We start from the raw sequence: 23,239 nt of genomic DNA on the forward strand, positions 1-23,239 counted from the left end.
GGATGAGAAAGAGCCGGATCACTATGAAAAGTTACTTTTACACATGTGTAATAGCACGGGTATGCTCATTGCCAATGATGTATCTTTGTGGAGTCAAACTAATGGACTTACATGTAGAAAACATTATGGGAATAGTGTCATTGACTATATGCTACTCTTCAAAGCCATCATGTGTTGCATAAAGAGTTTTAATCTTGGACAATGAACCTCGAAATCAGACCATCAGACCTTATGTATTGAACTTGCATGTGGAGAAGCAACTAAGCATAATAATCTCAGCCAAATGGAAGAGAAGTTATCACTATGTATGGATTTCAAATGGGCACCAATGTACATTGAAATAGTTGAGCAAAACTTATGGATAACAAAGCTTCAACATGATGCACCATTGGAAACTAAATGGGAAGCTTTCAAGAAAGTTAATTGTTCTTGTACCGAAGAATGATTTTCCATAAAGCATGTCCATGGTTTTAACAAAGATAGATCACACAAAAGGTGGTTTGATAAAGAATGTCAAGATGCTCAAAAGTCCTTGATAAATCTTGATACAACTAAGGACAAATAAAACTATCCAAATCATTTTCATACATACAAGGCATTGATTCAAAAGAAGAGAAGAAGATGGGAAATAAAGCATCAATTTTTTCAAGTCCAAGAAAAGGCACATTCATGTGGATGGTTTTGGAGAAACTTGAGGGGCAAGTGAGTTGAGAATTTTGGTAACTTGAGTCTTGTGGATATGGACACACATTGTAGGCAACTATATGAGCAACCAAATGCTGAAAAAATGCCATTTAATGGTTCACTCCCATGTATGTCCTCTTTCTTTACTATTGAGGATGTATGCGATGGGCTTGAATTACTAGCCACCCGCAAAACGGGAGATCTTCAAGGTATCAAGCCGGAAATGATTAAATGTACGAGAGATTTTACACATAAGTGGATGTGTGATATGTTCAACCTTGCACTTCAACATGGTATGCCTTGTGATTGGAGTACTGATTGGGTTAAGCCTTTGCATAAAGGAGGGGATGTAAAGAATGTAAATAACTATTAGACTATAATGATTGGGTCTCTTATGGAAAAGTTGTTTGGGTGCATAATGGTGATAAAATTGACTAACTAGGTTGAAGAGAATGACAAGCATGCAAAAGGACAAGCGGGTTTTTGTCGATGCCATAGCACCATTGATCATTGTGTTACTCTTTGTTCTCTCATGGAGGAAATTCAGTTGAAAGGCAAGCAATTGTTTTGTTGCTTTGTGGACTTTAAGAAAGCCTTGGATACAATTCCATGCAGCAATTTGTGGAGAAGGATGCAAGAACTCCAAGTGCCAAGTGAGTTTATACTAGCGGTTTCTTGAATCTATGAGAACATGATGTGTCAATTGCGAAGGGAAGAGGAATTTCAAAATCAAAATGCAAGCACTATTGGGGTTAAAAAAGGATATACAGTGTCACCAATTTTCTTTTTTTTATGCATCAATTAATTGGAACAAATGGTACTTGACTTTATGCAAGAAGAATGCATTGAAGAGGTGACTATTTGCAATGCGGTAATCATGCTTTTGTTGTATGCAAATGATGTAGTGCTTCTACCGTACACTTTAGAGGATGCACACAAACTTATGGTTATTCTTGAGAAAATTTTCTTGCATAGTGGGTTTATTGTGAATTAATCCAAAACAAAGGTTATGCTTGTGAAAACCAACCATAAGAAGAAGCCATGCATTGTGTACAACAATGAGACACTTGAAGTTGTTGAGAGATTTACGTACCTTGGCCTTCATGTTCCGACCAATCACAAGTGGCATGAATGTGTTATGCATCGTTTGAAAGCTGGAAAGAGAGCATAGTATGCATTTGAGAACATGTATAATTCGGGAAACATGAAGTGTTGGGTTCTCAAGGAGTACCATTTTCACACATTGGTGACACCAGTTCTTTGTTATGGAGTTGAAGTGTGGGGCAGGAGCATCCCAAAGTCTACTTGGAAAGAGTGAGAATGTCCAAAAGCATTTTCTTACAAACTTTCTTCAAGTTAAGAGACAAACACCATATATGCTCCTACTTGTTGAGTCGAAATCTCTTCCAATTGAGGTTATGGGCATGGAAAGGGTTGTGGACAACATAATAAAGAGGCATCAAAAACCCTCACATCAACTTCCTACAATTGCATGGAAAGCAAACAAAAAAGTTAATAGACGCATAAAAGCAAGATCTTGAGCACGGGATGGATGCATTACACTTGCTACATGATGCATCAATAAACCCCTAAGTGAATGAATTTTTTCTACAACGCCGATATATTATGTCTTGGGAGAAATCCGGGGGATAACACTTCATACATTACACCACTCATTTTCCCCTAGCTACAAAACCATGTTCTTTGATGAAAGAGGAAACCGTACTCACCCTTACACGCTTGAGCCTATCCCCTTGTTAGTGATATGCACTATCGCCACCATTCGGCTTAGCTCCCACTCCCTTTGATTCGAGACAGGGCATTGGGGAAATGGAGAAGAGTCAAATGAGTGTGCACATTATGATCATTGCAAGTTTGAGAGTCTGATTACCACACACTACTAGAGGGATCAGCTTTTGGTTACATCCGTGGAGTGCTATCATGCAAAATGCGTGCACGGTGCGATTTGCGGTGTTGTGTGTGCGGTAAGGGGAAGAAGGAGAAGGAGTGAAAGGTGTGTGGGTGGAGCAACATTCAAGATGAGCTACTACTTCCTTATTCTTTGTATATGTACAAAGCAATAAGGTGGTTAGCGGGCGGATGCCCTTTTGGGGCTGATGGCAATAAGCTCAAGGTGGCTTGAAGGTAAAGGCATCCAGAGCTCAGATAGTTAGAGAGAGAAGAATACACACACTTTTAAAAACGGTGGACTCAATACAAAAAAGAGAATAGCAATACTTTTGCATAGTGTATGTACAGCATAGGCTTGGGCTCTATTTATGCATAAAGCTGAGTGGCTATCCGGCTGATAACTCTCCATGTAGCCCTTCTTGGAAGCTTACAACTCATCGGACAAATGCCTATAGCAAATAGTATGCACATGTAGAGGTGTTTCCCGTAGTTGTTGAAGAAGAAGGACATGCCTATCTCAACAATCCTCCCCTTAGGCATGGACTATACTAAAGCAAGCTGGGTTGAGACTCAATGCCACACAGGCAAGCAGTCACATAGACTAAATCATGGTCTCAAACAAACATGGTGTAACACAGCCTTAAGGATTCCTCCCCTCAAACATGAAAGGCGAAGGATAACCATATCTATAATTGTCAGTGTCTGCTCTTAGTAGCACCTCCCCAGGTTTTGAAAAACTTTGAAGCTCGATTGTGTGCCTTGAGTCAAAGCTTTTAGCCATAAGTACTTTGAAGTTGAGAACTAGACTTTTTAAGCTTTGTATGAATAGACTCTTTGCAAGCTTTGAGAATCAAAATCCTCGTAAAATTTGAAGTTCTTGAATGCCCGATACAATATTGTGCAATCTGTATATGGATCTGAGGGAAACTTGCTATCAAATTTGTAGGTTGAGCATAGGTCCGAACTTGTGGAAGTGTGAAACTCCACTAGTGCATCATAAAGTAAATGAACACCTTTTTTTTTTAAAAAAAAGTCTTTATACTCAAACTGAGAAATGGCGAGTGATACAGAAGTAGCATAAGCCATTCAAGAGAAGCTCAGACGATGTAGAAGCTATCTTGTGATTGGAAAGTGCAAGAAGGGGCGCCCTCCTGTTGCAAATGCATCCACTGAGTCCGATCGGAGGCTACAACTGTCCGTCAATTGGCGTGTGTGTGTGTGTGTGTGTGTGTGTGTGTGTGTGTGTGTGTGTGTGTGTGTGTGTGTGTGTGTGTGTGTGTGTGTGTGTGTGTGTGTGTGTGTGTGTGTGTGTGTGTGTGTGAGCTTCAATATCGATTCTCATTGATTTGCTTGATGGCGACACACAGAAGCTACACGCAAGCCAAATTGTGCAGGCTACTGGCGGGGCTGATACACACACACACACACACACACACACACACATACACATTAAACGATACAAAGAAATCAAACCCAATAGCATTTTCTGATAATGTTTGAATACAGAGGGAGAGCAGGTGCCATCAAATGAATGGTGAGTTGAATTTTATGCGTTCTACTTGATCATAGCTTGTAAGAGGGGGTGCTTGGCTTTCTCAATTGCATCTGCACAAGCCGATCAGCATGATGTTGAAGTCGAGAAGAGATGCCATAAGACAATGAAGCCGTCCAATTTGCGTAAGAGATTTGATCTTCAGTTATGGAGCTCTCAAAGCATAAGAGAGGGGCTGCCTCAATGTGGAAAGAACATCCACGAGCTCGGGTTTGATTAATTCAATGCAAGCTTGTCAATTTGAGGCAATTGAAGACGCCGAGTTGAGCTATTAATTACTTAAAAAAATATATTGGGGCTTCCTAAGATGTGCACGATCTTGCTAAGTTTGTGGTGGTGCTCACTAGCTCTGATACCAGTTGTTGGGGCTGATGGCAATAAGCTCAAGGCGGCTTGAAGGTGAAGGCATCCATAGCTCATACAATTAGAGAGAGAAGAATACACACACTTTTTAAAAATGTGGACTCAATATAAAAAAGGGAATAGCAATACTTTTGCATAGTGTATGTACAGCATAGGCTTGGCTTTATTTATGCATAAAGCTGGAGTGGCTATCCGGCTGACAACTCTCCATGTTGCCCTTCTTAGAAGCTTACAACGCAAAATGCCAATAGCAAATAGTATGCACATGTACATGTGTTTCCCATGGTCGCTGAAGAAGAAGGACATGCCTATCTCAACATGCCCAATATCTTGGGTGGCCGAGCAAGGAACAGAGGCCTTTTTCCCACCACTTATAGGTGAATGTGCTAATAAGTGGGTCTTACTAGCTAAAAAATAGTATGTACAAGAAAAAGGGTGAGAGACTCTCTCAACCTATGCCCACTGGCTCACTCAGACGATCTACATGCAGCTGTATCGGCTCTAGGGATACCCATGCTAGAGCCTGCATGTAAATCTCGTTGATAACTCTGTATGGTCTATAAAAATCCACTATGCATCATGCTAGTGTAAATCATCGTACGATTGACAATCCTTGTCGCAAACGCTCCCACTGCAGCTACTAGGTTGGGCCTTGCCACTAGTAGGTCGTACATGAGATGCTCGAACGCCACAAAGTATGTGCAAAGTTGGCTGTACTAGCCTCATGAGTGCTATCTGCAATCATTACATCATCAAGACAACTCATCAGGTATGGATGTGTCATCGTCCACACTAGGATGTCTATGCCCCTCTCACCCATAGAGAGTTGTGTATCCTAGCATCAACTCATCAGCCTCTAGCATGAGCATAGACTTTCTCTACCTCTTCATGCACAGACTTTGACAACACATGTTGTGTCTCACTAGAGCACTTTCGCTCTACCTCTATCTCTATAGAGTCTACTAGAAGATCTTGCACAACTAAATACTCTGTCTCATGAGGATGGTGGATCTCACCCGCAAAGGAGACACGTCTCATCTCTCGCTCAAAGCATGCTAGCAGAAAAACCGAGACCATGCTATCTCGAACCTCAGACACAAACATCGGATATACCAAGGCACTGCGGAGTCCTTTGGAAATCGCTAATGAGCCACAATGCACCTAGAAAGACTGTTGTCTAAGCAGTATTTGACACCTATAATTTTTTAATCGTCTCACTAAGATCAAGATCTATGTCAACCGAGGAACATAGTGCATATCATAGCGTATATGATGTACCACTGGGCAATGACAAACAAACATCTCCTACACCTGCAATTTGAAATTCCAAATCATCGGCCAAGTGCTTACAGCCAAAACTCCTAATAGTGAAGGTGCTAAACTAGTCACAATGTGGTGTAATGTGCAAATTGCATCCGCATCTTACAACCTATGGGGAGAAGTGTCACCTCTCAAAGACATGTAAGGAGGAGGAACGCTAAAGGGAAACGTGACATTGTTGTCACTGGCATATGAAGCCACCACTCTAGCATGTGCTGAAACCTCATTTGCATCATGCATAGATCTCCACTCTTGTCTCATACGTCTAAAACAATGATGCCTAATGTTTCCTGTGTGACCACAATGCCAACACTGCATATATGAGCAACTACGAGATCGCCGTCTCTCACGAGTAGGCTCTAAACTTTCACACATATTTGCAACCAAAAGTGAATGTCAAGAAACTATGGTGAGAAATCCTAGACAAAATTGGCACAGTCTCCCCTGTAAACTGAGAAAAAATCTCAAGAAAAATCTCAACCATTGACCATGTCAAGCTGGCAACAAAGTGGGAGAGCATTCGACCATTAAACAATCATGAAACCCATGATCTAATGCACCAAAACCAATGCTTCCATATGTATAAAATAGCTCCACAATCTGCTATCTGCAAGCACACAATTTGGGAAAGACAACTCAACAACAAAAAACACATAACCATACGTACAAGTAGTGAGCAAACAATGCTCAAAACACATTCAAATAGGCCGGCAAAGATCTATCAAATAAACATGTACAACTTGTAAAGCCTGTGACTATCTACCTGTAGCCACACGAGCATATACAATCCTCACTCTTGCAAGAGTGGATACAAGAACACTAGTCTATGTCCAAGCTAACAAAACCTGTCAAAGTGGGAGTCAACACTTGGCCACTAAACCATCAGAGAGTAAGGCTACATGTACACATGAAAAATGGCGAGAATGTGGAAAAAATCTGGCAGAGTTTTATCTGAAATTCGAGTGAAAACTGAAAAAAATGTCACCAATACCACACAAATCATAGATAGACACTTAGTGTCTCAGTAAACAAATCCACAAATGGTATACATCAATTGCCAAAACCCTGGCAAACAGGCTCACTCCTGAACGAGCTACTCTATGAACAAATGTACATGTCCAAAAATGTTGTAAACCTATGACCTTGATACGTGCAAGCTATACCTAGCTCAAGTTCTATCCATAAATGCATACATACCAAAAAACACACAAAATGGTGTTGAAACTACTCTCTAAACTAACGGACATAGTCATACATAGTTTGCATTGCAAAAAAAATGCAACTTGTGATCAAAACGTTGGGAATCTAGATCACTACCTCATTGATCAAAAAACACGTCAACCGAAAACCAAGCACAAAGCACAATCAACCAGCTGTGTGTGGTTGAAATCACCATCCAAGAGCCATGCTTACGAGAAAAACTGCTCCGAATGGCCCGTCGGAGCTGCTATGCATCGATGTGTGCCGTTGAAGCTGAAAACTGGGGAACCATTGAAACCGGAATGACATAGAGGGGGAGAGGGATCCAAGGAGATGCTAGATAGCCGAGCCGCTCCAGATGTGGGCTAGAGTAGAGCCGATGCTGCTCTCGCTTCTCTGTCTCCTACTGTGTCGAGGTCGGAAAGCCAAGGTGCCGGGGAATTTTTGTCAGAGCAAATCCGCTCTGGAATGGTCGAGGGAAGAAAGCCAATGGCAAGGCTATGTCGAAGGAGATCTCAACTGCTCTCACTCGAGGCCAGGAAAGTGCTTGATGCCACCTTCCATTGTTGGACAGAAGCACCGATGTTGTAGCTACCCAAATCGATGTTGAAACGGACACTTCGAGCGACTGCCGAGCCGTCTTCTGTTGTTGGACAAAGGTGTTAGTCGATGCCGTAGCCACCAAAAAATAAAAATAAGTCGTCGTGGGAGGATCGCGTCAATGTTGAGAAAAAACTCAGGCTTACTCGCCTGTGCCCACACACACTTATGTGTATGTTCATGCGTGCAATGAACGCATGCACTCTCTCTCCGTGACCAAGAGAGTTTTGAAACTCTCTCTCTCTCTCTCTCTCTCTCTCTCTCTCTCTCTCTCTCTCTCTCTCTCTCTCTCTCTCTCCAAACAAGTCTTGGGCTGATGTATGTGGTAGCAATGTGGTTTCTAATTCCTCACTCATGCAAGCTATGGTTCAAACAAAGAATGTTGAGAATGTGGATGTGGAGGAGTTGAAGGAACGGGAGCGACGTTCCAAGAACATTGTTATTCGTGGAATTCCCGAAGAGAAGTTAGAGACACCTCCTTCTCTTGCCATTGTTATTGAAGGTTTCTTCAAAACCCGCTTTGGCATGTCCGGAGTTATGGTCTATGGAGCACATAGAGTGGGGAAGCAAGGAGCTCCTCGCTCGGGAGAACGGCCAATTGTATGCACCATGCCGGATGAGACCAAGCGAAAGATTATCCTTGATAATAGCTGGATCTATTTGAGGGATACAAAATGTTTTGTATGTGAAGATCGCACTATTAAGCAACAAAATATGCGTCGCAAGGCATATGAGGAAAAGAATAATAAAAACAAGGAGATCTCTCATGAAGAAAATGTGCCCAAGGAGGAGGAAAGTCTCTCAAGCAAATAGGGATGCGTGACCTATGAGACCGAGTTACAATTGAAAATATGCTTTTGGAATTGTAATGGATACCCATGGAATGCGGGGGTTGGCATTGATGAACTAACAAGCAAAGCCGATGTTGTACTTCTTGTTGAAACTTGGGAGCATGATACACAAAGGATTAACGGCTTGGAGGATTACAATGTACATTCATTGATGTGGTCAAAGAATCTCAAGCAACGAAGAGGACAAGGAGGGTTAGTATGTATGGTTAAGAAAGGATTGGAAGATTTTGTATCAATTGTGAAAGATGACAAGTACAAATGTTATGTATGGCTGAAAATTATGACACCAAAATGAGCACCCATTTTTGTAGCCGGTTGCTACATTCCTCATCATGATTCTCCCTTTTATGCTTGCATGGATAGAGATCAACCATTTTCTGATTTGGAAGAGGACATTGCTTATTTCAAAGGTGAAGGTGATGTTATTGTATTTGGGGATATGAATGCTCGCACAAAAACATTGCAACATGATACTCAACAATTTGATATGCCATACATTTCAAGGGAGTTGGAGGAAGTTCACTTGTATGATCGTACTTCAATGGATGAGAAAGAGCCGGATCACTATGGAAAGTTACTTTTACACATGTGTAATAGCATGGGTATGCTCATTGCCAATGGTGTATCTTTGTGGAGTGGAACCAATGGATTTACATGTAGGAGACATAATGGGGATAGTGTGATTGACTATATGCTACTCTCTGAAGCCATCATGTATCGCATAAAGAGTTTTATGTTTGGTCAATGGACCCCGGAATCCGACCATCGCACCTTATGTATTGACCTTTCATGTGGAGAAGCAACTAAACATGATAATCTCAGCCAAAGGAAAGAGAAGTTATCACTATGTATGGATTTCAAACGGGCACCAATGTACATTGAAATGGTTGAGCAAAAATTATGGATGACAAAGCTTCAATGTGATGCACCATTGGAAACTAAATGGGAAGCTTTCAAGAAAGCTATTTGTTCTTGTGCGGAAGAATGCTTTGCCATAAAGCATCTCCATGGTATCAACAAAGATAGATCACGCAAAAGGTGGTTTGATAAAGAATGTCAAGATGCTCGAAAGTCCTTGATAAAGCTTGATGCAACTATGGACAAAGACAACTATCAAAGTCATTTGCATAGATACAAGGCATTGATTCAAAAGAAGAGAAGAAGATGGGAAGTAAAGCAACAAGAATTTCAAGTCCAAGAAAAGGCACATGCATGTGGAAGATTTTGGAGAAACTTGAGAGGCAAGCGGGTTGAGAATTTTGGTAACTTGAGTCTAGTGGATATGTACACACATTGTAGGCAATTATATGAGCAAGCAAATACTGAAAAAATGCCATTTTATGGTTCACTCCCATGTATGCCGTCTTTTTTTACTATTGAGGATGTATGCGGTGGGCTTGAAAAGTTGGCCACTCGCAAAGCGGGAGATCTTCAAGGTATCAAGCCGGAGATGATCAAATGGACGGGAGATTTTACCCATGAGTGGATGTGTGATATGTTCAACCTTGCACTTCAACATGGTATGCCTTATGATTGGAGTACTAATTGGGTTAAGCCTTTGCATAAAGGAGGGGATGTAAAGAATGTAAGCAACTACCGGACTATAATGATTGGGTCTCTTATGGCAAAGTTGTTTGGGTGCATAATGGAGATGAAATTGAGTGATTGGGCTGAAGAGAATGACAAGCGTGCAAAGGGACAAGCGGGTTTTCGTCGATGCCATAGCACCATTGATCATCTTGTCACTCTTCGTGTTCTCATGGAGGAAAGTCGGTTGAAAGGAAAGCGATTGTATTGTTGTTTTGTGGACTTTAAGAAAGCCTTTGATATGATTCCACGTAACAATTTGTGGAGAAGGATGGAAGAACTCCAAGTGCCAAGTGAGTTTATGCTTGCGGTTTCTCGAATCTATGAGAAGTTGATTTGTCAATTGCGCATGGGAAGAGAAATTTCAGAAATTTTTGTAAGCACTATTGGGGTTAAACAAGGATGTCCATTGTCACCAACTCTCTTTGGTCTATGCATCGATCAATTGGAACAAATGGTACTTGACTTTATGCAAGAAGAAGGCATTGAAGAGGTCACTATTTGCAATGCGGTAATCATGCTTTTGTTGTATGCGGATGATGTAGTGCTTCTAGCACACACTTTAGAAGATGCACAAAAGCTTATGGTTGTCCTTGAGAACTTTTGCTTGCATAGTGGGCTGATTGTAAATGAATCCAAAACAAAGGTTATGCTTGTGAAAACCAACCATAAGGAGAAGCCATGCATTGTGTACAACAACGAGACACTTGAAGTTGTTGAGAGCTTTAAGTACCTTGGCCTTGAGGTTCCATCCAATCACAAGTGGCATGAATGTGCTATGCGTCGTTTGGAAGCAGGAAAGAGAGCATATTATGCATTTGAGAACATGTGTAATGCGGGAAACATCAAGTGTTGGGTTCTCAAGAAGTATCTTTTTGATGCATTGGTGACACCGGTTCTTCTTTATGGAGTTGAAGTGTGGGGCGGGAGCATCTCAAAGTCTACTTGGAAAGAGTTTGAGAATGTCCAAAAGCATTTTCTTACAAACTTTCTCCAAGTTAAGACACAAACACCATATATGCTCCTACTTCTTGAGTCGGGATCTCTTCCAATTGAGGTTATGGGCATGGAAAGGGTTGTGGAGTACATGATAAAGATGCGTCAAAACCCCTCACATCGACTTCCTACAATTGCATGGGAAGCAAGCAAAAAAGTTCAAAAGACGCATAAAAGCAAGATCTTGAGCACGGGATGGATGCAAGACATAAAGAAGTGGTTTGGGAGATGGGATGCATTACACTTGCTACATGATTCTTCAATTGACTCTCAAGTGAATGAAGCTTTTCTACAACGCCAATGTATTACTGCTTGGGAGAAATCCGGTGGGTCACGCTTCATACATTACACCACCTATATTGCCCCCAATTACAAAACCGTGTTCTTCGCTGAGAGAGGAAACCGTACTCACACTTACATGATTGAGCCTATTCCCTTGTCCGCGATACGCACTATCGCAGCAATTCGGCTTAGCTCCCATTTCTTTCGATGCGAGATAGGTCGTTGGGGCAATGGAGAAGAGTCAAATCGATTGTGCACATTATGCTCACTGCAAGTTCGAGAGTCTGAGTACCACACACTACTAGAGTGCTCAGCTTTTGATCACATCCGAACTTGCTTCTCTCACATTTTCAGCCATAACTTAGACCTACACACTTTCCTCTCCCAACCAAAGTGTGGGCTCTCCATTGCGACTCTCATCACTACAATTTTGGAGCATCGAGAGTCACTCATCAGCCATACACATACTACATCACATGTAACTTTGGTCCCATAGGTCATATTTGACCTCCGAGGACGATAATAAAATCTATCTCTCTCTCTCTCTCTCTCTCTCTCTCTCTCTCTCTCTCTCTCTCTCTCTCTCTCTCTCTCTCTCTCTCTCTCTCTCTCTCTCTCTCTCTCTCTCTCTCTCTCTCGTATGTGTGGGAACACACTCTTAGAGAGATTAAGAAAAAGTTCAATTTTTTAAATTATCTTCAGCTTCTTCTCAAACTGTGTGAGTGTGGATCATACACACCCTTTCTTCTTCTGGTGCTTTTCTTTCTTCCTTCGACTTCCCCTGGAGGAAATCCGCTCTGACCCATGAGCACTTCACTACTCGATTGCAGCTCTGTGTGATTTCTCCAATTCTCCCCAAGCCTTAAATCAACCTATAGATGCTGATTTGCCTCGATTTTGTGTGTGTGTGTGTGTGTGTGTGTGTGTGTGTGTGTGTGTGTGTGTGTGTGTGTGTGTGTGTGTGTGTGTGTGTGGTGCATAACCAACATTAGTTTCCAACTAGCTCGCGTGACCCGCCTACGACGGCCGCCTATTGGCGGGTCTCGCTCGCTCTTACTATAGGTTGATGTATGTGCATGTGTGTCTATTTTTATACATCCCTTCATCACACACACACACACACACACACACACACACACACACACAATGGACACTATCACTATTAACCTACTGCTACTTGTTTACATATGTTTGAGTGAGTGTATGTGACAACTGGATGTGTAGTAGATTGGTAGATTAGAAAGCTCCAGCATGCCACTTGAAGCATGCTGAACCTTCTAAGAATCATGTTTGTAAAGGGGTTCTTTCTTATTTTTTTGGGTTCATTTTTGCAATTGGGGACAACTTCATGTTCCCTATAAAGAACCTCCTAATTAATATTGATGCCTACTACTCTGCACACAAAAGATCAGTCTTGATCAGTCTCTATAGAGAATAAATGCAAGTGTGTACATCTCTGTCTTCTACATATCCGATGGCACAATTTCGTAGCAGTGCTCATTCTAGATATAAAAGAAAGCATTAGATATTGCTCTTCTAAGCCTCCTCATCTATATTGCACTTTCTAGATATTATTGGGATCTAGCTTTTAGTGTCGTACTTATTGACTTAATACTCCAAGCATCTTGAAATAAGTCGGGCAGAGTGCTTGGGCCGTGTGATCAAGGCGCTACACCCTCCAGTGGGCTCAACCCGTAAGGCATTAGTGTGTTTAGGACTCTACACCCTCCTATAGGCTCAACCTACCGAAAATTTGTGTGCCTTTTAGAGGTTCCTACCAATGCAAGGCACTAAACCTATGGCTTCGTTTCCATTATTTCCTGTGGTGACTGCATTCTCTCTCGCCCATCCCCACACTCCCATTCTCTTTTTGGTTTTAGTCAATTCATTATAGCTACTGGACATCTTCTACGACAAGAGAGCCATAGAGAGAGTGGGAGAGGGAGAAAGCATGCCGCAGGACAACAACACCAAGCAGGTGGTTTTTAGGAGTATCTGCATGTGTAGAATGATGCAAGTTTGTATATCCGTGCACATAAGGAACAACTCTCTCTCTCTCTCTCTCTCTCTCTCTCTCTCTCTCTCTCTCTCTCTCTCTCTCTCTCTCTCTCTCTCTCTCTCTCTCTCTCTACGTTAAAATACTCTTCTTCTTCTTCTTCTTCTCTCTCTCTCTCTCTCTCTCTCCATTTTTCAAAGAATTTTTTGTGTCTTTTTTTAATTCTCTCCCAATTTAATGAGGCCTTCTTACAACGCCAATGTATCACGGCTTGGGAGAAATCAAGAGGTTCTCGCTTCAGCCATTACACCACACACATTGCCCCAAACTACAAATCTCTCTTCTTCTCCGAGCGTGGTAACCGAACCCATCCCTACATCCTTGAGCCCATCCCATTGAGTGTGATCCGCACCATTGCCTCCATTCGTCTTAGCTCCCATTCTCTACGTTGCGAGACAGGACATTGGGGCACTAGCGAGGAGTCTCATCGACTTTGCACCTTATGCCCTCGTCAAGTGCGAGAGAGTGAGTACCACACACTACTTGAGTGCTCAGCTTTTGACCACATTAGGTCCTCTTTTCCCCATATATTCAGCCATGAGCTCTCCCTACATACCTTCCTCTCCCAACCACAATGTGGACTCTCTATTGCGACGCTCATTTCAACCATTTTTGAGCATCGAGAGTCACTTATGACCTCCACTCACACCATGTGACATGTTCACTTGGTCCCATAGGTCATATTTAACCTCCGAGGACGATAATAGAACTATCTCTCTCTCTCTCTCTCTCTCTCTCTCTCTCTCTCTCTCTCTCTCTCTCTCTCTCTCTCTCTCTCTCTCTCTCTCTCTCTCTCAAACACACACACACATTAATTTTCCCCTATGTGCTTCGTCATGGATGTATCCTTTTGGTTTCATAAGTTATTTTGGCCTTTTGCAAACTTTGATATAAAATTTTTCACTCTCTCTCTCTCTCTCTCTCTCTCTCTCTCATATTGCATTGGGCACCCATTGTGTCAGTGATCACACATACCACACACAGTTCCAAAAATGATATCAGATTCACCAGTTTATAACGGTTTGATCTCTCTTTGTTTTTTTATATTCTCTCTCTTGTTTAGGCTATGGACACGCAAGGCTTAGTTTCCTCTGACATTGTCTAACGACGAACAGCTTTCCACCGGCATCGTTTTGTAACTATGCCAAAAAGGCATAGTTACAAAATGATGTCGGTCCATTGCCGGTCATGTCCATGTATCTCTCTCATGTCGGCCCTTTGCTTTGAGTTCACTTCTCCTTGTCGGCTAGATATTTAAGGTCTCTTGGGATAATTTCCTACGACGTTAAAACTCTCTTCTTCTTCTTCTTCTTCTTCTTCTTCTTCTTCTTCTCCTCTCTCTCTCTCTCTCTCTCTCTCTCTCTCTCTCTCTCTCTCTCTCTCTCTCTCTCTCTCTCTCTCTCTTTGAACATAAATCAGTTAAATGAAAAGAATCAGAACACTAATTTTATAAATGAATAGATATATAATTAAAACAAATTTTGCTTACCTGGTTGACCCAACTGAAAATGTCCCTGTTGCACCACCCGCGCTGACTCGCCAAGTCTGAAATGAGCAAGAAAATGCTCTCTCTCTCTCTCTCTCTCTCTCTCTCTCTCTCTCTCTCTCTCTCTCTCTCTCTCTCTCTCTCTCTCTCTCTCTCTCTCTCTCTCTCTCTCTCTAACATAAATCAACTAAATGAAAAGAACCAGAACACTAATTTTATAAATGAATAGATATATAACTAAAACAAATTTTGCTTACCTGGTTGACCCGACTGAAAATGTCCCTGTTGCACCACCCGCTGACTTGCCAAGTCTGAAATGAGAAAGAAAATGCTCTCTCTCTCTCTCTCTCTCTCTCTCTCTCTCTCTCTCTCTCTCTGTGTGTGTGTGTGTGTGTGTGTGTCTCACACACACACAACACGTTCTACATTGCTCTCTCTCTCTCTCTCTCTCTCTCTCTCTCTCTCTCTCTCTCTCTCTCTCTCTCTCTCTCTCTCTTTGTGTGTGTGTGTGTGTGTGTCTCTCACACACACACAACACGTTCTACATTGCTCTCTCTCTCTCTCTCTCTCTCTCTCTCTCTCTCTCTCTCTCTCTCTCTCTCTCTCTCTCTCTCTCTCTCTCTCTCTCTCTCTCTCTCTCTCTGCGCGAACTTAATCTCTTCACAGCTAGCCAGCTGCATGTGCTATCTCATCTCTCTTTCTCTATGTGCAACCTACATACGTCTGTGTGTGTGTGTGTGTGTGTGTGCACGGCCGGCTGCATTTTTCTATCTGACTCTCTCTTATTCTACGTGCAGACCTCCATGGTAATTGACTTGGGCGGCAGCTGCAGCTTGGGGCGTTGGCGGGGGTGAGAGGTAGCTTGGGAGCAAGGCAAGGCTTTGAGCAACAAAGCAGTGTGCTCTAGTCTCTCTCTCTCTCTCTCTCTCTCTCTCTCTCTCTCTCTCTCTCTCTCTCTCTCTCTCTCTCTCTCTCTCTCTCTCTCTCTCTCTCTCTCTCTCTCTCTCTCGCTCGGAGGTCGTGGCCTCGAATGCTCACACACACACACACGCATATTCGGATGCCTCAAATTCCAGTGAGCAGCCAACTCTCTCACTCTCTTTCTCACCTGCAAGTGCTCTCTCACTCTCTCTCTCTCTCTCTCTCTCTCTCTCTCTCACACACACACACACACACACACAGATCAAGTCGTGGCAATGGTGCTTTCTCACCGTCTCTTTCTCCAGGTCGACATGACGATAAGGATGGGGTTCAGCTAGGCTCCAAGCATCAAAGGGAGTTGCAGCATGTGCACTAAAATCGGCTTGATAGCTTTGAAATTCTTGGGCTCCAAGCATTTCAAGGGGCTTGGAGCGTGTACGCTGGAGTCGGCTCTCGTTTTGGAATTGAGATTTCGACTCGCAGAGGAATACACATGGAAAGAGATCTCCCTTCCACCATACTAGCTCACCCGACCCGTCTATCGGCAGGTCTTGCTCGCTCTTACCACCGTTACGTGTGTGTGTGTGTGTGTGTGTGTGTGTGTGTGTGTGTGTGTGTGTGTGTGTGTGTGTGTGTGTGTGTGTCTTTATACATCTCCCCATGACAAACACATAATGGACACAAAATTTAAAGTGACTTAGTATGAAGACCCCTCGAATATAGCCAAGGAAATGCTCTAACGGTAATAGTCAAACAAAAAACATAGCCTCCTAAGCCTCACAACACCTCTAGTGTGTGTGTGTGTGTGTGTGTGTGTGTGTGTGAGAGAGAGAGAGAGAGAGAGAGAGAGAGAGATACGCTCGCTAGCTCTTACCACCGTTGTGTGTGTGTGTGTGTGTGTGTGTCTCTTTATACATCTCCCCATGACAAACACATAATGGACACAAAATTTAAAGTGACTTAGTATGAAGACCCCTCTAATATAGCCAAGGCAATGCTCTAACGGTAATAGTCAAACAAAAAACATAGCCTCCTAAGCCTCACAACACCTCTAGTATGTGTGTGTGTGTGAGAGAGAGAGAGAGACAGAGAGAGAGAGAGAGAGAGAGAAAAAGAGAGATCAGAAAGAGAGAGAGAGAGAGAGAGAGAGAGAGAGAAGATTGAACAATCAAGGTTAGCGAGATAATAGCATGTAGGTATCGCAAAGATTCATTGGTTTGGAAAGGTCTACCCAAGCTTAGGTAAGTCTTATTGCTTTTACCAACAATTGTGAATGTCAATCTTATACAATTTCTCAAGCTCACACACGATTTCACACTATATCTCCTACATTTCTCTATAATCGCTTTCAAATGCCTCTATATATGTGTGTGTACCCAAATGACCACATTCTAAATTGAATCTTATTTAGGTGTCCACTTCCACGGTCGAAAGTTTATCTGAAAATGAGTATCCCTTTATATCCATCAACATGTTAGGTATGCCGTTGAATCCATTCACTCTTATAAGGGCCCACACCATGAACAAAAAGATTTTATGTATAATATAGTCATCTCAACTAAGGCCTCATGTCTTCTTCTTTTTTTTTTAATTATAGAGAGCAGGAACTTTGAAATTACAACTCACACACCCGACTCTGACTCTGTGAGGTGGAGTCATCTCAACTTAGACCTCATGTCTTCATTTTGAAAGCATAAGTGATTGCATTTGACAATAGGTCCTCACTTCACATTAGATAAAAAGAACTTAGCACTTATTTCCTACTACATTAAAGCTTTTATGCTTCTTATTCTTCTTCTCCTTGCCCCCTCGGCTGAGTGTGTGTGTGTGTGTGTGTGTGTGTGAGAGAGAGAGAAGGGGGGGGGGGGTGTGTGTGTGTTATATTTATAGTTCTCATAATTGTGCTATTTCAATGTGATTAAGAAGTGAAACTTCCACTGCCTTTTGGTGGCAATGCTACTTATGGTAGCATGAAAGGAAAGTTTGTTCAAAGGTGAATCAATTGATCATCAAGAATGCTTCTCATCTTTTCAAAATCATTCTTCAAGGAGCACAACATTTTTCCTTAGGAAACCTTAGTAGGAATCTAGATTATAGAAATCCTAGCTCTTTAAAAGGGCTAGCCATTCAATGTTTACAATGTTCTATTCATGAAAGTATTTGACACACATACACTTCTAACCCACGCATGCCTTCATGCAATGTTCAGCGCTCTCTCTTATGTTGTGTGCATCAAGCATTGCGAGTCCCAACTCACTAATTGATCATATCATAACGGAGGACAACCCCTTCAACATGTTTGCAATCGTTCAAGTCAATTGCATGGAAGGAAGAAGGCCCCTTGATGCATCACGGACCTCTAAGCGTTGTCATGCTTGTGACATGGAGCTATTAGAGCCCTTCATCCACCTACAATTCTACTCTCATTATAGATTTAGCAAGGTCATTAATTGAATGCTCTACATGTGCACAGCTTTGCAATTGGCCGTTGCCCTCTCTCTCTCTCTCTCTCTCTCTCTCTCTCTCATACATACACGCACACACACACACACACACAGTAGATTGTATCCACTAACATAATATGGCAGAAGGGGAGCCCTTTACACGTGTTCTAAACTGCAAGTGGAAGGCTAACCTCCAAAAGTGGTCACGTACTCCAATCACAAGTGCGTAGGTTTTCTTCATTGCATTCAGCCAGTGTTCTCTCTCTCTCTCTCTCTCTCTCTCTCTCTCTCTCTCTCTCTCTCTCCGGGTCACGTTTGCCTCTACTGCAAGGTCATTAATTGAATGCTCTACATGTGCACAGCTTTGCAATTGGCCGGTGCCCTCTCTCTCTCTCTCTCTCTCTCTCTCTCTCTCTCTCTCTCTCGTCATAGGATAACAACAGTAGGTAGTTTTTGGTGGTGTGTGTGTGGGGTATTGAGATGAAGCAAGTGTGTTCACAGAGGCTCGCTCGCTCTCTCTCTCTCTCTCTCTCTCTCTCTCTCTCTCTCACACACACACACACACACACACACACACACACACACACACACTCACGCAGAAGATTATGTTGCCACAAAGGAGGATTATTGCATGCAAGCAATACAACCAGCATGGATGGGTAAGATACCATACAATGGCAACTCACCACAACCCCATCAAGAAGTTCTAAAAGATAGCATCATGTTTGAATGCCAAGAAACTAAGAGGAATAAAACTTCCGATTGATGATGGCGGAACGATGTCAAGAAACTATAGTGTTAACATGAAACATTGCCTACTATGAAAAGAAAGTTATATGCTAGGTTGACAAAAGTGGAACCGGCTTACATAGCAACTTTAATACAAAAACGTTTTATGTAGCTGTGTTCTATGTTTTTAACCCTTGTATTGCAAACGTCTGCAAAACAGTAAAGACAGTTAGAGAGGAGACCATGCATCTTTACTCCCTGCAAAACTCTCTCTCTCTCTCTCTCTCTCAGATTCCTTGACGTGTACATTTGGTTCCTCATATCATTTTACTGCTTACTAATTAAAAGCATTATAGAGTACGGTTTATAAAAACTGGAGGTAGCAATACGGCACCAGCATAGTAGCCTGGATGGGTTACTGCTTCATGACATTGACAACCCAACAACACTAAAGGATGTTGCACCATCTTCTCCACCATCCCATGCCTCTCTTCCGGCAAGCTACTATGCTTTAGGACATTGAATAGAGAGTTTTCACGATCAATGGGCCACGATGACGCATCACTGGACAGGCGTGGTAGAGTGCACAACCTCAATGTGGCTTTGCATTTGCAGGAAAAAGTGGACCTTCCTACATCTCTGCAAGATCATGCTTTTCTCCGTTGAGGGTTGCTACAAAGGAAGGAGATTTCTCAGCCTTCACAAAGTTGACGGAGTAGCCCTGTGGAGCAAGGCGAGATGCCATGCTGAGCCTGGGAATGATGTACCTTAGCTGTGGCAAGGGAAGAAGGAAGTGAAGCTTGCGAGAAAGGCAGTCCATTAGAGAGAGAGCGAGATCTCACGGACACTGCAAGGGAAATCTCTCTCTCTCTCTCTCTCTCTCTCTCTCTCAAGCACACAAATGGGCTTTTTCTTCTCAAAATCCATCTTATATATATGCTTGTTGCCTGCTCTCTGTAACCAGCTTGAGGTCCAACCTACTTAGATCGATCTCTCTCTCTGCATGCATGCGTGTGAATGTTCACTTTCATATACACACATAAAGGGCCAAGGCTGAGGGGTGGTGAGCAGGAATCTACAAAATGCAGGTGTAGCACCAGTACTGAGCCAGAAGCTGCACCCTGCGCAGAGAGATGACCCTCTACAGATTCGGGACAACTGCAGCCTCTACAACCTCATGTTGCCAAGGTTGAGAGCTACACAACTGGTTACTGATGAGGCGCAGCTCTAGTTTGCTCAAGGACGTGGCATTCTAAGAATTGTGGGTAGTTGTAGGCTGTTGCCGCGGCTAAGAGCTACGTAAAGGTACAGTCTGCTGCAAGGCAGGGCTGAGGATTTATCTATAGCGGACAGGGGCCGGTAACTATGGCATCGATGTTAACGGTGACGTAGTTGATGGCGCAGAGCTTGGCAGTTTTAGGAGATATCGAAGCTAAGGCAAGGAGCTCGAGCTTGATTAAAAATCAATGGATAGGATGAGGAATCAGGATAAGGTGGCATGTGGGGTAGGTGGAAAACGCAGAGAACATCGGCAAGCTTAACACACATACACACACACATGTAGAGCGCACATGGAACGTTCAGCCATGCGTCCGATGGCAGAGTGAACGCATCTTACCAGTCGTCACATTGCGCACATGAGCTACTCTGGCCAGCGAGCGTTTCCAGCTGACGTATATGGTGCAGAGCAACCAGCAACCAAGAGCTCCACGTAAAGCTGTTGCAGCTTTTGCAGGCCTGGAAGTTCTTCAGGTGAGCTCCCGCCAGGTGAGCTCCCGCCATGCGAACGCAGCAAACTGCTGTTGAACGGGTTGAAGGCGGGGGGGGGGGGAGGGGCTCCATTGCGGCCACTGCGTTGGCTAGCCGTTTCTATACACGCAGGGGCGTGGTGGGCCTTGCTGTGTTGGAATGCCCTTTTCACCGGACGTCCTTCATGAACATCCCATGTGCGCACCATAAGAGAGTCCACCACCTGTTTTCAAGTGTGGTAGAGCAATTGACGGGTAGGTGAGCAGAGGCCGTACTGTGATAAGGAGTTTGCAGGGGAGAGGGGAGTTGGTGAGCTATGTGATGCAGGATGTTGCTACAAGATATAGGGCATCGTATCTTATTATCTGAAGGGATTCAGTAGAAGCAAACGTGACCCAGCGAGAGAGAGAGAGAGAGAGAGAGAGAGAGAGAGAGAGAGAGAGAGAGAGAGAGAGAGAAAGAGAACGCTTGCTGAATGCAATGAAGAAAACTCTACACACTTGTAACTGAATGCAATGAAGAAAACTCTACACACTTGTAACTGGAGTACGTGACCACTTTTGGAGGTTAGCCTTCCGCTTGTAGTTTAGGACACGTGTAAAGGGCTCCTCTTCCGCCATATTATGTTAGTAGATTATGTTGTTAGTAGATGTGTGTGTGTGTGGGGGACACAACCACACAAAAAAAAAGTATTGCTTGCTCTTCTTTGGCTTAACTCAATGTTGTGGCCCCCCCCCCCCCCCCCCTCTCTCAATTGAGCTCCACAATTGATGCCGATTCTCTTTCTTCTTGGTTGCTAGCTTTTGCTTGCTTCAACACACAAGCACATAACCTTTCCTTGCTTCAAGATTCACACAACGCTGGATACTAAACCTCAAATGCTCATTGCTGACTTCCCCTGCTGCTCAATTCTGGGCCGAGCTCCGATTGTCAGCGCCATTTGACTTGAGTTTTAAAAATTGCCCCTCGCGGCTTACTATACAACTCTGTAGATGCTCCAAATCCAAGCACCAATTCCAAGATTTACTGCACATTGCTCAACTTTTTCAATGGGTTCACATACAACCACACAATGTCTCCTTTGAATTCTTTCTAGATTTGATTTCCTTGCTCAATTGGAGCAATTGCTCACTCCAAGCTTGTTTTGTTGCACTCCCTAGGATCTCCATGACTTCCGCAATTCTCCAAGCCTAAGAGGGGTTGCGCATGCGGGCTCTGAGATTCATTGGGATCTACATCCGATGTGGCCGATGTGCCCCGATCCGATTCCGCTGTGCTGGATTTGCTATTGCCAAGCTCTATCGCTTCCATGCCCCGTTCGGAAGCCATCGCACGTGCCGATTGCCAAGCCGTATCTCTGATACTAGTTGAAGAATGCTATTGTATAGAATGCGTGCATGGTGCGGTATGCGGTGCGTGCGGGAAGGGGAAGAAGGAGAAGGAGTCAAGGTGTGTGGGTGGAGCAACACTCAAGATGAGGTGCCCCTTATTGTTTGTATATGTACAAAGCAATAAGGTGGTCAATGAGCAAGCGCCCATAGCTTGGGCAACTAGGCAAGGCGTGAAGGCCTTTACCCAACAATCCTAACTTGCTTCTCTCACATTTTTAGCCATGACTTAGACCTACACACTTTCCTCTCTCAACCACAATGTGGGCTCTCAATTGTGTCTCTCATCACCATAATCTCGGATCATGGAGAATCACTCATCCGACACACACATACTACATCACGTGTAACCTTAGTCCCATAGGTCATATTTGACCTCCAAGGACAATAATAAAATCTATATATCTATCTATCTCTCGTGCATTCTCTCTTGGCTCCACACCGTCAACTTTGACACGATATCAAAGCTCAAGGCTCATTACTCTTAGGAGGAGATTGTTGCACATAGAAGAGGAAAGGAGTGCGTTCAAGAGAAGAAGCTTAGGTGGGTGCATTTTGGCAAAGCATGTATATCAACACAACCATATTTTTTTAAACATAACCAGCTTATTTCTTACATTCACCCTTCTAAAAAGATGGCAAAATGTATCTCCTAAATATCTCTTTTTGAATAAGTCAATCATGTATCATTAGCAGTTGAATGGTTTAAGACTAAATGCTTTAAGAATATCCCTCAACTCCTTATGATGATTTGTAGATCTTCCAACCCATGCATGCACCTTATTTGTAACTCCATTGCTTACTACCAAAGCTTCTCAGTGAGCCACACAATGACACCTATGATGCGAGGAATCCTTTCTTGGATTTTTGGAAGTACTCCATTATTCACACCTCACTTATAAGAAGCACCATCCCAACCATCTTCTCAAGCATTAACCCCATCCTTTCCAAGAGCCATTAGTCATCAAACTTTCTTTGCGCTTTTCCATCATCTAATGGAACTACTGTCACAAATTTTCATACGCATGAGTCTTTACCACCATCTTCTAATTAGATAATATAGACAATAGTGGCTTCTCTAATGTTAGATCAATATTGTCATCAATCAAAAGAAAGAACG

The 23,239-nt window shown here is 43.0% G+C and overlaps 1 protein-coding gene across 1 annotated transcript; it reads right to left on the reverse strand.

Moving 5' to 3' along the window:
- Positions 1–513: 513 nt before the first annotated feature.
- Positions 514–22,060, reverse strand: LOC147447046 (uncharacterized). Its single transcript, XM_086523565.1, has 6 exons — positions 21,864–22,060; positions 20,601–20,728; positions 15,146–15,199; positions 14,892–14,947; positions 1,916–2,166; positions 514–1,838 (listed from the first exon to the last, which is right to left on the reverse strand). Exons 1-5 carry the CDS (start codon positions 22,058–22,060, stop codon positions 2,101–2,103), a joined length of 501 nt encoding a protein of 166 aa, XP_086379691.1. The 3' UTR covers positions 514–1,838; positions 1,916–2,100.
- Positions 22,061–23,239: the final 1,179 nt, after the last annotated feature.

This window comes from Adiantum capillus-veneris, chromosome 11, assembly GCF_014529385.1.
Source record: "Adiantum capillus-veneris isolate H3 chromosome 11, ASM1452938v2, whole genome shotgun sequence".
Taxonomy (NCBI): Eukaryota; Viridiplantae; Streptophyta; class Polypodiopsida; order Polypodiales; family Pteridaceae; genus Adiantum; species Adiantum capillus-veneris.

Excerpts from the sequence above, each read along its gene's own strand:
- LOC147447046 (XM_086523565.1), bottom strand. The coding sequence starts at position 22,060 with ATGGCTTCCGAACGGGGCATGGAAGCGATAGAGCTTGGCAATAGCAAA. Across the intron at positions 14,948-15,145 it reads TTTTCAGTCGGGTCAACCAG|ACTTGGCGAGTCAGCGCGGG; the intron begins GTAAGCAAAATT and ends TGCTCATTTCAG. Across the intron at positions 2,167-14,891 it reads TTTTCAGTTGGGTCAACCAG|GAAGTTGATGTGAGGGTTTT; the intron begins GTAAGCAAAATT and ends ATGCAATTGTAG.